This window comes from Lonchura striata, chromosome 31 (assembly GCF_050655825.1).
Source record: "Lonchura striata isolate lonStrDom1 chromosome 31, ASM5065582v1, whole genome shotgun sequence".
NCBI classification, from domain to species: Eukaryota; Metazoa; Chordata; class Aves; order Passeriformes; family Estrildidae; genus Lonchura; species Lonchura striata.
In genome coordinates, this window is record NC_140733.1 from 6,022,211 (window position 1) to 6,036,468 (window position 14,258).

Below are 14,258 nucleotides of genomic sequence, written 5' to 3' on the forward strand. Positions count from 1 at the left end.
GGGGCACGGGGGGATATGGGGGTACTATAGAGGGTGGGGGGCACACAGGGGCTGGAGGGATGTGGGGGGCTATAGGGGCTGGGGGACTCTATAGGGTAGGGGGGCTTTAGGGGCTGGGGGGCTCTGTGGGGTCTAGGGGGGCACAGGGGTTGTAGGGGTGGGGAGATCAATGGGGAATATCGGGGCTGTAGGGGTGGGGGGGCTCTATGGGGGGGTAGAGGGGCTTTAGGAGCTGGGGGGCTCTATGGGGGCTCTATAGGGGACACACAGGAACTGGCGGGGGGGGCTATAGGGGGTGGGCTAGGGTGGTCCCAAGCGGCTACAGGGGTCACAACTGGGCACGCCCCACTCCTATAGGATACATAGGGGAGACCCCCACAGCGGGGTAGGCTGAGGTACCTGTGGCACCCGGGGGGGCCCGAGGGTCCCTATAGGATCCTTGGGGGGTCCCTACAGCGTCCTTGGGGGGTACCCAGAGCACCCGAGGGCATCCCGAGGGTACCTATGGCATCCTTGGGGGCGGGCGTACCTGTAGCATCCTTTTGGGGGGGGGGCTGCCCCCGGAAGTTCTTCCTCCGCAGGAAGAGCAGCCGCTGTGCGGGGGGGGGGCGGGGGGATGCTTCCACCCCCCCCAGATTTCGGGGACCCCCCCAATTAACACCGCTGCCCTTATTAATTACACCCTCCCACCCCCTGATTCCCGCCTCACCGAATCCTCTTTGTCTCCCCCGCAGGTCCCCCCCCCCCCGCGGGGGAGGGGGTGACGCGGCCACCGCCGGTGCCACCCGAGGGGGGGGACACCCCTAAAATCGAGGTGACCCCCCCAGACCCCCTAAACCACCCCCGGACACGCGGCCCCCTCCCCCCCCATCCATAGGGGCAGGTGGGCTGGCAAGGGGGCGGCGGAGGTGGGGGGGGTCACCCCCTAAAATTTTTGGGGTGGGTGGGTGGGGGGGGGAGTGGGGACAACCATGGCGGCCGATCTGGGGGACCCCAAAACTCCCGCGTCCCCCCCCGCCCCCCCAAAACGCTTCTTCCGCAAGAGCGTGGAGGTGCTGGAGGAGGAGGAGCGGGGCGAGCGCGGCGGCGACCCCGGCCCGCGGGGCGACCCCCGGCTCGGGGGGGGCGAGGAGGAGGAGGCGGAGATGAAGGCCGTGGCCACCTCGCCCGGTGGCCGCTTCCTCAAGTTCGACATCGAGCTGGGGCGCGGCGCCTTCAAGACGGTCTTCAAGGGATTCGACACCGACACCTGGGTGGAGGTGGCCTGGTGTGAGCTGCAGGTGAGCCCCGAGCTGGATGGGGGTGAGGGGTGAGTTTTTGGGGGGCTGGGGGTCGTGAGTTGGTGGGTGGGAGGTGTAATTTGGCTTCTTTTGGGACATCGGATGGAGTGGTTGTGTAGGGAGGTCTTGGAGGGGGTTTGAGGCTCTTTGGAAGATGGGGACACCCCAAAATTTGTCATGGTGGGTGCTTGGAGGGGGTTTGAGGCTCTTTGGAAGATGGGGACTCCCCAAAATTTGTCATGAAGCACCTAATTGGCCTCTCAAGTTGGCGTTGAACTTCTTCCAAAGCTGTGAGTGGCTCCTCAAAACTCCGCTTGAGGCTCTTTTGATATCAGTGATGCCCAAAAGCCACCCTTGAATCCCACGGTTGGTCCTTTGAGCTCACCCTGAACCCCTCCCAAACTCAGACACCCCAAAATTCAACATGAACCCCTTGATTGGCTCCTCAAATTGATGTTGAAACCCTTTCAAAGCTGTGATTGGTTCCTCAAATTTGTCTTGAGGTTCTTCTGATATTGGTGATCTCCAAAATTCACCCATGAGCCTTTCAGCTCACCTTGAGCCCCTCCCAAAGATAGGGACACCCCAAAATGCATCATGAGCCCCCTGACTGGCCCCTCAAATTGAGACCCCAAATTCACCACGACCCCCACAGTTCACCCCCCTCCCACCTCTGCCACCCACAGCCACCCCAAATCCCATCAATTCCCCCCAAATTGAGCCACTTGTCCCCCAAAGTGCTTTGCTACCCCCCGAAACTGCGGGTGAGGATGATGATGATGGAGTTTGAGGGTGAGGATGATGACCCTGGAGTTGGGGAGGATGATGATGATGGTGATGCTGACAACGATCCTGAGGTTTAGGGATGATGGTGATACTGGGATTGGAGAATAACGATGATGGTGATGACAACAACCGTGGAGTTTGAGGATGGGGATGATGATAACCCTGGAATTTGGGGTTGATGATGATGATGATGCTAACACCAACCCTGGAATTTGGGATTGATGGTGATGATGATGATAACACCAACCCTGGAATTTGGGGTTGATGGTGCTGCTGCTGATGATGATACTGGAGTTGGAGAATGATGATGATGGTACTGTCAATGGCCCTGAGGTTTAGGCATGATGGTGATGATGATCCTGGGGCTGGAGAATGATGATGAAGGCAATCATGACCATCCTGGGGCTGGGGGCTGCTAGCGCTGACCCTGGAGCCCGGAGCCAACGCCGCTGCCGGACTTTGGGGTGTGTCTGTGCCCCCCAGGACCGCAAGCTGACCAAGGCGGAGCAGCAGCGCTTCAAGGAGGAGGCCGAGATGCTCAAGGGGCTGCAGCACCCCAACATCGTCCGCTTCTACGACTCCTGGGAGTCCTCGCTCCGCGGCAAGAAGTGCATCGTCCTCGTCACCGAGCTCATGACCTCGGGCACCCTCAAGACGTGAGTTGGGGGCGCGAGGGAACGCCGTGGGGGGGTCTGGGCGTGGCTGATGGGACCCCACAGGTACCTCAAGAGGTTCAAGGTGATGAAGCCGAAGGTGCTGCGGAGCTGGTGCCGGCAGATCCTGAAGGGGCTGCAGTTCCTGCACACGAGGACGCCGCCCATCATCCACCGCGACCTCAAGTGCGACAACATCTTCATCACCGGCCCCACCGGCTCCGTCAAGATCGGCGACCTGGGGCTGGCCACGCTCATGCGCACGTCCTTCGCCAAGAGCGTCATCGGTGAGCGCCGCGGGGACCTCGGGGACGCCCCTGAGGGCCCCCCCTGACCGCCCGCCCCACAGGGACCCCCGAGTTCATGGCCCCCGAGATGTACGAGGAGCGCTACGACGAGTCCGTGGACGTCTACGCCTTCGGGATGTGCATGCTGGAGATGGGCACGTCCGAGTACCCCTACTCCGAGTGCCAGAACGCCGCCCAGATCTACCGCAAAGTCACCAGCGTGGGTGTCCCACCAACCCCTGAGACCCCCAAACCTCCCCAGAGCCCCCCAAACCCCCCTCAGAGCCCCCCAAGTCACCGTGTTCCCCCACAGGGCATCAAGCCGGCGAGTTTCCACAAGGTGACGGACCCCGAGGTGAAGGAGATCATCGAGGGCTGCATCCGGCAGAACAAGGCTGAGAGGTGGGTGGGGTGGTGGTCTGGGGGCCCGTGGCCACCCAGGACTGACCACACTGACCACACTGACCACACTCCTGTCCCCCCACGCAAGGCTGTCCATCCGGGACCTGCTGGACCACGCGTTCTTCGCCGAAGACACGGGGCTGCGCGTGGAGCTGGCCGAGGAGGACGCGGGGCTGGACCCGGCGCTGGCGCTGCGGCTCTGGGTGGAGGACCCCAAAAAGCTCAAGGGCAAGCACAAGGACAACGAGGCCATCGAGTTCAGCTTCAACCTGGAGGCCGATGTCCCTGAGGAGGTGGCCTATGAGATGGTGAGGGAGTGACCCCAAAACCCCTCAGGGTTAGGTGCAAATTGGTCTCGATTCTCCCTAAATGCAATGAGCCTCCAAAATTGTGGCTCAAGCTCATCTTGAACACCCCCAAAGGCAGTGACATCCCAAAATCCACCCGGGAACCCGAGTTGGTTCCACCAACTTTTCTTGAGCCCCTTCCAGAGCAAAAGTCACCCCAAAATTAATCTATCAGCCTCATCTTGAACCTCTCCCAAAACCAACAATGTCCCAAAACTCATCCTTTAACCTCATCTGGAACCTCTCCCCCAAAACTGATCCCTAAAGCTCACCTTGAACCTCTCCCAAAACTGACACCCCAAAAATTCATCCCTGAACCTCTCCCAAAACCAACACTCCCCAAAATTCATCCTTGAACCTCACCTTGAACCTCTCACAAAACTGACACCCCAAAAATTCATCCCTGAACTTCTCCCAAAACCAACACCCCCCAAAAATTCCCTCTGGAACCAACCCTGAGCCCCCCCCCCAGCTCTTGCTGCCCCCCTGGACACCCCAAATTCCCCTCCTCAGGTGAAATCTGGGTTCTTCCACGAGAGCGACTCCAAGGCCGTGGCCAAATCCATCCGGGACCGGCTGGCGCTGGTGAGGAAGACTCGGGAGAAGAAGCAGGCGGAGGGCCGGGGGGGCCCCGAGAGCCGGGGGGCCCCCGAGAGCGAGGACACCGAGGTCGATCAGCACGTGCGGCAGCAGCTGCTGCGGGAGCAACCCCCGCCCGGCCCTGGTGAGACCCCAAAACTGCCCCCAGACCCTGAAACTGTACCCTAAAACTGCCCCCAGAACTGCCCCTGGACACCCAGAACTGTCCCCAGACCCTCAAACTGCCCCTGGACACCCAGAACTGTCCCCAGACCCTCAAACTACCCCCTAAAACTGCCCCCAGTGCCCCCAGAACTGCCCCTGGACACCCAGAACTGTCCCCAGACCCTCAAACTACCCCCTAAAACTGTCCTCAACCCCTCAAAACTGCCCCCAGACTCCTGGGCTTCCCCCAGCCCCTCCAAACTATCCCCACTGCCCCCAAAACTGCCCCTGGTCCCCCAGAACTGCCCCTCTGCCTGTCACTGGTGTGACCCCTGGGCTTCCCCCACCCCCTCCAAACTGCCCCTGGACCCCCAGGCTGCTGCCAGCCCCCCCAAAATTGCCCCTTTTTGTGCCCCCAAACTGCCCTCAGCCCCTCAAAGTGCCCCCTGCCCCCAGTGAGACCCCCCAGCAGTGACCCCCCCCCCCCTTGCTCCCTCCCCACAGCTGAGGGGCTCCTGGACAACGCCCCCCCCACAGATGTCCCCGGTCCCTGCGGTGTCACCGGGGCACCTGAGCAGCTCTGGGGGTACCCACAGGGACCCCAGGATGGGGTGTCCCCCCCTGTGCCACCACTGGTAAGTGCCCGTCACACTGGGGGGGTCCTGGAGGGGTCCAGACCCCCCTGGCACTGCCCCGTGTCCTGCAGGTGACGCAGGGGACCGAGGGGACAGCAGAGGATGGCACCGGAGGAGCCGCCATGGAGCCACCTGGGCCTGAGGGGGACCCCTGTGGCTGTGGCGGGGGGTCGGTGACAGTGGGGGCACAGCCACAGGTGGCACCTGGGGCACCGGGGCCGGGGATGGCACCAAGAGTGGCAGCAGGGGTGGCACTGGCAGCTGCGGGGGTGACAGCGGCTCCTGGAGTGTCACCAGCGCAAGGAGTGCCACCAGCCTCAGGGGGGACAGCAGCTCTGGGGGTGCCACCAGCTCTGGGGGTGCCACCTCCAGCCGGAATGCCACCAGCTCCGGGGGTTACACCAGCCCAGGGGATGGCATCAGTGCCAGGGGTGACACCAGCCCAAGGGGTGCCACCCCTGGCTGGGGTGCCACCACAGTTGGTCCCCATGGTGCAGCTGCAGCCAGGCCTTGGAATGCCACCAAAAACCCCTGGGATGCCGCCAGGTCCAGGAATGCCACCAGCCCAGGGGATGCTGCCAGGTCCAGGAATGCCACCACCATCTGGGATGCCACCAGCCCAGGGAATGCCCCTAGCCCAGGGGGTGCCACCAGCCCAGGGGATGCCACCACAGCCAGTCCCCGCCATGCAGCCGCAGCTGGTGCCAGGGATGTCACCAGCTCCAGGGATGCCAGCAGTGGTGGGGATGTCACCAGCTCTGGGGGTTCCACCACTGTCCATCATGACATCAGTCATGGGGATGTCATCAGCCCCGGAGATGCCAACTCCATCCATGATGCCACCAGCACAAGGGATGCCACCTCCGTCTGTGATGCCACCAGTCATGGGGGTGTCACCAGCCCCAGGGGTGCCACCTGCCCAAGGGATGCCACCATCATCCATGATGCCACCAGCCTCAGAGATGCCACCGTCATCCATGGTGCCACCAGCCATGGTGATGCCACCAGCACAAGGGATGCCACCAGCACAAGGGATGCCAGCTCCACCCATGATGCCACCAGCCCAAGGGATGCCAACTTCATCTGTGCTGCCACCAGCCCCAGGGGTGCCACCTCCAACTGTGCTGCCACAAGCCCCGGGGATGTCACAAGCTCTAGAGATGCCACCATCATCCATGATGCCACCAGCCGTGGGGATGCCACAAGCTCCAGAGATGCCACCACCATCCATGATGCCACCAGCCATGGGAATGCCACCAGCCCCAGAGATGCCACCACCATCCCCAGTGCCACAACCCCCAGTGCTCCCTGGCCCCGAGGACCCCTCGGTGCCCGCCGAGGCCGCGTCCCTGCTGCGCGTCCCTGATGTCCCCGAGGTCCCCGGGCCGCGTGCCCGGCAGCGCCGTGCGTCGTGCCAGCGCCCCGCCCGCTTCCAGCTCACCGTGCTGCAGGTCAGAGCGGGGCTGGGGGGCTGTGGGGGGCTGCGTGGGGACATCCCAGCACGGTCACAGAGTGTCACCACCCCCCAGGTGTCCTCAGCTGGGGACAACACGGTGGAGTGCCAGCTGGAGACCCACGACAGCAAGATGGTCACCTTCAGGTTTGACGTGGACGGGGACGCGCCTGAGGACATCGCCTGCTACATGGTGACCCCCAAGTCCCGAGCTGTCCCCGTGTCCCCTTCCCCAGTCTCTGTCCCCTGTCCCTGTCCCCTCCTCAACCTATGTCCACCTCTGAAACAAGTCCCTTGCCTCCAGTCCGTGTCCCCCTCCCTCAATCTGTGCCCCCCCAAACCACGTCCTCTTCCCCAGTCTGTGTCCCCCTCCCCAACCCACATCCCCCCTCAATCCGAGTCCCCCTCCCCACTCTGTGTCCCCATGTCCCCAGTCCATGTCCCCTTCCCCAGTCTCTGTCCCCTCCTCAACCCGTGTCCCCCCTGCAGGTCGAGGACAACTTCGTCCTGGAGGGGGAGCGGGACAAGTTCGTGGAGGAGCTCAAGGCCATCGTGACGCAGGCGCGGGAGCTCCTCGGGACCCCCGCCCCAGACCCCCAGGTGCTCCCCCTGCCCCCACCTCCCCCCTCCCCCCACCCAGACCCCCCTCTGACCCCCCAAATGTGTCTCCCCCCAGGTGGGACCCCTGGAGCCGCCAGCAGGTGGTGAGTAGTGGAGAAGGGGAGGGGGCTGGGGTCACCCCCCACCCGCTGACCCCTCGCCCCCCACCAGGGGAAGGCCCCCCCCAGTCATCGCCCGTGGGGCGCTGGAGGTTCTGCATCAACCAAACCATCCGGAACCGCGAGGCCACCGGTGCGTCCCCAGGGGCTGGGAGGGGACACGGCCCTGCCACCACCCCCCAGGGCTGGGGGGTGTCACCCACACCCCTGTCCCTGACGGGGTGTCACCCCTTCCTCCCATCCCTGACGGGGGTGTCCCCTCCCCACAGGCCCCGGGGGACCCCCTCCCACCCGGAGAGCCCTGGGGACATCCCAGGGGGGTCCCCAAGGACAGGGGACAAACAAGAGCGGAGCGTCGGAGCAGGACGGGCCGGGGGGGCCGGAGACAGGGGTCCCCAACGCCCAGGACCTGGATGTCCCCAAAGCGGAGGAGCTGGGTGTCCCCCAGGCTTTGGGGACAGCTGTCACTGGTCCCCAGGAGGTCGCACCAGAGAGGATCAACCCCGAACCCCAAGATCTGGGGGCTCCCCAATGCCTGGGGCGGAGTGACCCCAGCTCTGGACATCTGGACGTGGCTGTCCCCAAACCTCTGGAGCTCGATGACCACCAAGAGCCCCTCGTCTCTGGGGACACAGAGCTGGGTGTCCCCCAGGAACAGGGGACAGCCACTGCCCCGTGGGAGCAGGAGAGACCCGGGGAACCGCCCGACCCCCCAGAGCCAGATGTGTCCCAAGAGCCAGGTGACCCCCAAGGACTGGGGACATTCGTCACTGGGCCCCCAGAGCCACCAGGTGACCCCCAAGGACTGGGGACATTCGTCACCGGTGCTTGGGGACAGGAGGGACCCCTGGGACCAGAGGTGAGTGTTCCCCACCCCAAGAGCTGGATGCCTCCGAGCCCCAGGTGTCCTCCAGTCCCCAAGGTCTCAGTGTCCCTCAAGGACCAGAGGCCCCTGTCCTTATCCCCAGAATTTTGGTGTCCCCCAAACCCAAACCCCAAGACCTTGGTGTTCCCCAAAGACCAGGAATGATTGTAACCAACCCCAAACTCCCTGTCGCCCAAATTCTGAGTCCTTGGTGTCCCTGAACCCCAAACCCCAATGACCCCAGAACCTCAGCCCCAAGGCCTTGATGACCCCCAACTCCAAGACCCTAATGACCCTAAACCCAAACCCCCATGCTCCTGATGCCCCTTTAACTTCAAGATGTCAGTATCCCCGAAACCCAAAATCCCAAGAGCCCGATGACCCCAAATCCCCAACCTCAAGACCTTGATGTCTCCCAAAACCTCAAGACCGTGATGACCCCAGGCCCCAGTGTCCCCTCAACCCCAGCCTGTGCTGTTCCCCCAATCCCAAAACCTGAGTGTCCCCAAACCCTCAACCCCAAGATCCCGCTGACCCTGGTGTACCCTGGCTGTGCTGACGCCCTGTTCCCATTCCATCCCCATCCCCAATCCTGATCCCATTCCCATCCCCATTCCCACCCCTATTCCCATCCCAATTCCCATTCCCGTTCCCATATTCCCATCCTCATTCCCAATCCCATCCCCATTCTCATATTCCAATTCCCATTCCTGTTGCCAATCCCGTTCCCATTCTGTTTCCTGTTCCCATTCCCATATTCCCATCCCCATTCCCATATTTCCATTCCTGATTCCATTCCCATATTCCTGTTCCCAATCCTGTTCCCAATCCCGTTCCCATTCTGCAGGCCGTGCCCCCAGTCCTGTTCCCATTTCCATTCTGAGGGCTGTGCCTCCAGACCCGTTCCCCTTCCCAATCCCATTCCCATTCCGCAGGTCGTGCCCCCAATCCTGTTTCCGTTCCCATTCCCAATCCCAATCCCGTTCCGCAGGCCGTGCCCCCAGTACCGTTCCCAGTCCCGTTCCCGTTCCCGATCCCGTTCTGCAGGCAGTGCCATTCCCGTTCCCATTCCCGTTCCCAATCCCATTCCCGTTCCGCAGGCTGTGTCCCCAGTCCCATTCCCATTCCCAGTCCCGTTCCCATTCCCAATCCCATTCCCATTCTGCAGGCCGTGCCCCCAGTCCCGTTCCCAGTCCTGTTCCCATTCCCAATCCCATTCCCGTTCTGCAGGCCGTGCCCCCAGTCCCATTCCCAGTCCTGTTCCCATTCCCAATCCCATTCCTGTTCTGCAGGCCGTGCCCCCAGTCCTGTTCCCGTTCCCAGTCCTGTTCCCGTTCCGCAGGCCGTGTCCCCAGTCCCATTCCCATTCCCAGTCCCATTCCCGTTCCCAATCCCGTTCCTGTTCCGCAGGCCGTGTTCCCAGTCCCATTCCCATTCCCAGTCCCGTTCCCATTCCCAATCCCGTTCCCGTTCCCAGTCCCATTCCCGTTCCCAATCCCGTTCCCGTTCCGCAGGCCGTGCCCCCCGCCCGCCCCCCGCCCGGGGGTGCCTCCTTCCCGCTGGGGCTGTGCCCCCGCCTGCGCAGCCCCCGCAAGGGCTGGGGGCGCCGCATCAAGAGCTGGGCCCGGCGCCTGCGCCCCCCCTCCGTGGGGGGAGACCCCCACACAGGTACGGGGGGGACCCCAAAACCCCTGGGGAGCCCCACACCCCATCTGTGCCCCCTCTGTACCCCTAAACCCCATCTGTCCCCCCATGGGTACCCCTAAACCCCATCTGTCCCCCCATGGGTACCCCTAAACCCCAATCTGTGCCCCCCTGTACCCCTAAACCCCAATCTGTGCCCCCCATTCATAGCCCTTCATGTACCCCACCATGGTACCCCCATGTGCCCCACCCGTACCCACATTTGCACTGCCTGTACCCCCATTTATACCCCCGTGTGCCCCCCTGTACCCCCATTTACCCCTGTGACCCCCCCACTGACCTCCTGTCCCACAGAGGAGCCAGAGGAACTCGGGGACCCCCCAAGGCAAGGGCACTGCCAGGTGGGTGTTGGGGACCCCAAAGGGCACCAAGAACCCTAAAACTGCCACATGGACACCCCCAAAACTGCCCCAGAGACCTCAGAACTACCCCAAGAGACTCCAGAGTTATCCCAGGGACCCCCAAACCACCCCAGAGACCCCCCAAATTTGCCCCAGGGATCCCCCCTAAACTGGCCAAAGGAATCCCCAAACTGCCCCAGGGACCCCAGAACTATCTCAGAAACCCCCAAACTGCCCTGGGGACCCCCTAGACTGTTCCAAAGGACCTCCAAACTGCCCCAGGGACCCCCCAAACTGCCTCGGAGATCCCCAAAACTACCCCAGAGACCCCCAAATCTGTCCCAGGGACTCCCAAAACTGCCCCAGGGATCCCAAATCTCCCCCTCTTCACCCCCATCTCCTGTCACCCCTCTCTCCCCCTGTCCCTCCCTAGCCACCTCCTGAGCCCGCCGACCCCGAGGGCGACTGGGGGGGTCCCAGCTCAGGCAGTGAGAGTGGGGGGCTGGGGGGACCCCCACACCCCCCCGGGGCCCCCCTGCTCCCCCCGGGGTCCCCCGAGACCCCCCTGAGCAGCGACGGGGACTCGGAGCCCGAGGACGAGGCGCTGCGGGAGCAGCTGCGGCGGCTGCGGGAAAAGTGAGTGAGGGGCTTTGGGGGGATTTGGGGGGTCCTGAGGAGGTTTTGGGGGTCCCAAGGGGGCTTGGAGAGGTTTAGGGACACCCCCTGACCCCACCTGAGCTTATCCAGGAGGTGCTGGAGCTGTGAGTGTGGCAGGACTGGGACCCCGGTGGACCCCTCCAAGCACGTCCAGGAGGTCCCAGGAGCTGCCAGTGCAGCCCCCCGAGAGAGTTTGGGGGCCCAGGGGAGATTTTGGGGGTCTTGGGGAGGTTTTGGGGGCCCTGGGAGGGTTTTGGGGACCCCCGTGACCCCCCCCTGGTTCCCCCAGGCACATCCAGGAGGTTCTGGAGCTGCGGGCGCGGCAGGACCGGGAACTGCGGGAGCTGCACCGGCGGCTCCGGGCCCTCAAAGAGGCCCGGGGGGACCCCCCAAAATGGGGAGGGGGCGGTGGGACCCCCCCCCAGCGCGGCCACGGGGGGTCCCCGAGGCGGCCTCGGGGGGCCCGGGCACGAGGGAGGGGCCGGGGAGTGGCCCTGACAGGTTTGGGGGGAAAAGAGGGGATTTTGGGGGGAAAAGAGGGGATTTGGGGGGACAAAGAGTGGATTTTGGGGTGGGGGAAGGAGGTTGGGGTAAAAAGGGGAGGTTTTGGGGTGCAGGGAAGGGGGTTTGGGGCAAAAAGAGGAGGTTTTGGTGTGCAGGGGGAGGGGGTTTTGGGGTATGAAAGGTTTGGGGTGTTGGGAGGTTGAGGCTAAGAGGGGTTTGGGGTGCAAAGGAGATGCTGGGGAGCAAGGAGGGGATTTTGGGGTGCAGGGGGAGGTTTTGGGGTACAAAGAGGGGATTTTGTGCGTGAAGGGGGAGGTTTAGAGATAAAAAGGGGAATTTTTAGAGTGCAGAAAGGGATTTTGGGATTTTGAGGGTGCACAGTTTGGGGTAAAAAGAGGTTTTGCCGTGCAGGGAGGGGTTTTGGGGTGCAGGAGGAGGTTTTTGGGTGCAGGTGGACCCTGGGGCGCTCCCCTGTTTTCCAAACTCCCCTCCCTCACCCACAGAAACCTCAGCTCCCTCCCCGGGCCCCCCGATCCCCCCAGCCCCCCCAAAAAAGGGGCTCTTCACCGACGACCTGCACCGGCTGGTGGACGAGTGGGTCCAGGACACGGCCAGGGCCCAGGTGGGGGGCTGGGGGGGACTTTTGGGGGGGTCTGGGATGCCTGCACCCCTTTTTTGGGGGATTAGAAGGGTCCTGTATCCCATTTTTAGGGGTCGGGAGGGCTTTTTGGGAGTCTGGGGGGATTTTTTTGGGGGGTCTGAGATGGTTATTGGGGGGCTGCATCCCATTTTTGGGGTGCTCAGGGGATTTTGGGGGTCTACAGGGGCCATGCATCCCATTTTTGGGAGTCTCGGGGCGGGTGGGAAAGCTGTGAGGGTTTTTTGGGGAGGGGTTGAGATTGCTTTTATGGAGCTGAACCCTCTTTTTGGGGGTATGAGGGGATCTATTGGGGGGGGCTGCACCCCATTTTTGGGGGGCTGGGGGCATCTTGGGGGGCTGGCATGGCTTGAGGGGGACCCTGAACTTCCTTTTTTGGTGTCTGGGGGATCCCCACAGTCGTTTTTGGAGGGTTTGGGGGCTTGGGGGTGCACTTCACCCCCTTTTTGGGGGTCTGGGGGGGATCCCCAAAACCTGAACACCACTTTTTTTGCCCCCCCCTCCCTCCAGGCCACCTCCTCCTGGGTCTCCACCCTGCGCGGCACTCGTGGGACCCCCCGAAAATGGGGGGAGCTGCCCCCCCCAAAACCTGCCCTGCGTAGGGGGGGCAGCCCCCTCCCCCCGGGGGCAGAGTGAGGGGGGCCCCAGACCCTGACCCCTCCAACACCCAGATTTTGGGTCAAACTTCCAATTTTCAGCCCCGAAATTGCTTTGTTTCACCCCAAAACCCCCTTGTTTTACCCCCCTCCCCGCATTTGGTGACCCCAAATTTCCAGCCCTAAAATGACCTCGTTTCACCTCAAACTTCCCCTTATTTTGGGTCCTGTGCTGTGACCCCTATTTCTGGCCCCAAAATTGCCTTATTTTGCCCTAAAATTTCCCCTTTTTTGCTGCCCATGTGGGCTGAACCCACTTTTTGGCCTCAATTCACCCCCAAAATCCCCTTTTTAGGATACTCAAGCGCCCCGAACCCCAATTTCTGGCCCCAAAACCACCTCATTTTGACCCCAAATCCCCCCTTTTTGGCCCCAAAATCTCTCTATTGTATCCCAACCCCACCTTTTTTTGGGTCATTCCCCCTTTGCAAGGTGACCGCACTTCCTGGTGCCCCAAATCCCCTTGTTTCACTCCAAAACTCCCCTTTTTTGTGCCCTGCCCACGCCAATTTTCTGCCCTAAATCCCTCATTCTACCCCAAAATCCCCTTTTTTGGGCCTTTCCCTCTCTGCATGAGGTGTCCCCATTTTTTAGCCCCCAAATCACCTCATTTCACCCCAAAAAATCTCATTTTTTGTGGCCTTTCCACTACTCTTTTTCACCTCCCCAAATGTGATGCCACTTGTTGGCCCCAAAATTGCCTTGTTTCACCCCAAAACCCCTTTTTTGGGCCTATCTCCCCTTTTTTTACCCCTCCCACAACATTACCCCTGGTTTTGCTCCCCAAATCGCATAATTTCATCCGAAAAAGTCTCTTTTAGGGCCTGCCCTTCCCCCACAGGGTATCATCCCTATTTTCATCCCCAAAATCTCCTCATTTCACACAAAAATCCCTTTTTTTGGGCCTTGTCACTCTTCTTTCCCCACATGAAGCAACCCAAATTTTTAGCCCCTAAATGGCCTTGTTTTGCCCTAAAACTCAAACAGTTGAACCCCAACCTTTCATTTATCTAAAAATTCTTTTTTTTCCCCCTCAAAACACTCCAGAGCCCCCAAAATTCTCATTTTTCACCCAAAGCCCCTCACAGGCCTGGAATTTCTCCCAATGTGACCACAGCGGAGGCAGGTGGGCTGTACTGGGTTTACTGGTGACCCACCCCGCCCATACTGGTCATACTGGTGCAACAACCCCCTCTCATTCCTGTACCCCTCCCTCAGCCCATTTTTGGGTCATTTTGTCGTGTTTTCCTCTCATCTACCTCACCCCTTCACCAAGCCAGCGAGGTTTTGGGATGAATTCTCGAGTGTTCTGGTTCGAGAGGGTGGGGAAGGCGTTTGTTTTGTGAGGAAATTGTTAAAAAGCGCGGGAAAAAAAAAAAATCCTAAAATGTGAGAAATAAAAGCGTGGCTGGTGCGCGCCACTCCCAACATGGCGGCCGGACCGCGACACTCGAGCTGGCGAAGGCGCCGCCGCGCCCAAGATGGCGGCCCCGCCCCCCGCCCACCCAATGGGGGCGCCCTCGCCCTTCCCAAGATGGCGGCGCGACGCGGCCAAAATGGCGGCCGG

General features: G+C 61.9%; 1 protein-coding gene across 2 annotated transcripts; it reads left to right on the forward strand.

Annotated features, from left to right (window-relative positions):
- The first annotated feature begins 613 nt into the window (after nt 1-613).
- Nucleotides 614-14,119, forward strand: WNK3 (WNK lysine deficient protein kinase 3). Of its 2 annotated transcripts, XM_085563458.1 has the most exons (21): nt 614-814; nt 1,044-1,280; nt 2,550-2,722; nt 2,786-3,006; nt 3,069-3,226; nt 3,320-3,408; nt 3,497-3,716; nt 4,269-4,479; nt 5,004-5,134; nt 5,206-6,585; nt 6,664-6,780; nt 7,077-7,187; nt 7,264-7,291; nt 7,359-7,439; nt 7,576-8,165; nt 9,686-9,839; nt 10,170-10,216; nt 10,650-10,852; nt 11,163-11,374; nt 11,881-11,999; nt 12,546-14,119. In XM_085563458.1, the coding sequence occupies exons 2-21, from the start codon at nt 1,146-1,148 to the stop codon at nt 12,669-12,671; spliced, it is 4,506 nt and encodes a 1,501-aa protein (XP_085419584.1). In that variant the 5' UTR covers nt 614-814; nt 1,044-1,145; the 3' UTR covers nt 12,672-14,119. The 2 variants fall into 2 exon arrangements, with proteins under 2 accessions (XP_085419584.1, XP_085419583.1); XM_085563457.1 differs by lacking the exon at nt 614-814 and having other exon boundaries at nt 957-1,280.
- The last annotated feature ends 139 nt before the right edge of the window (nt 14,120-14,258 follow it).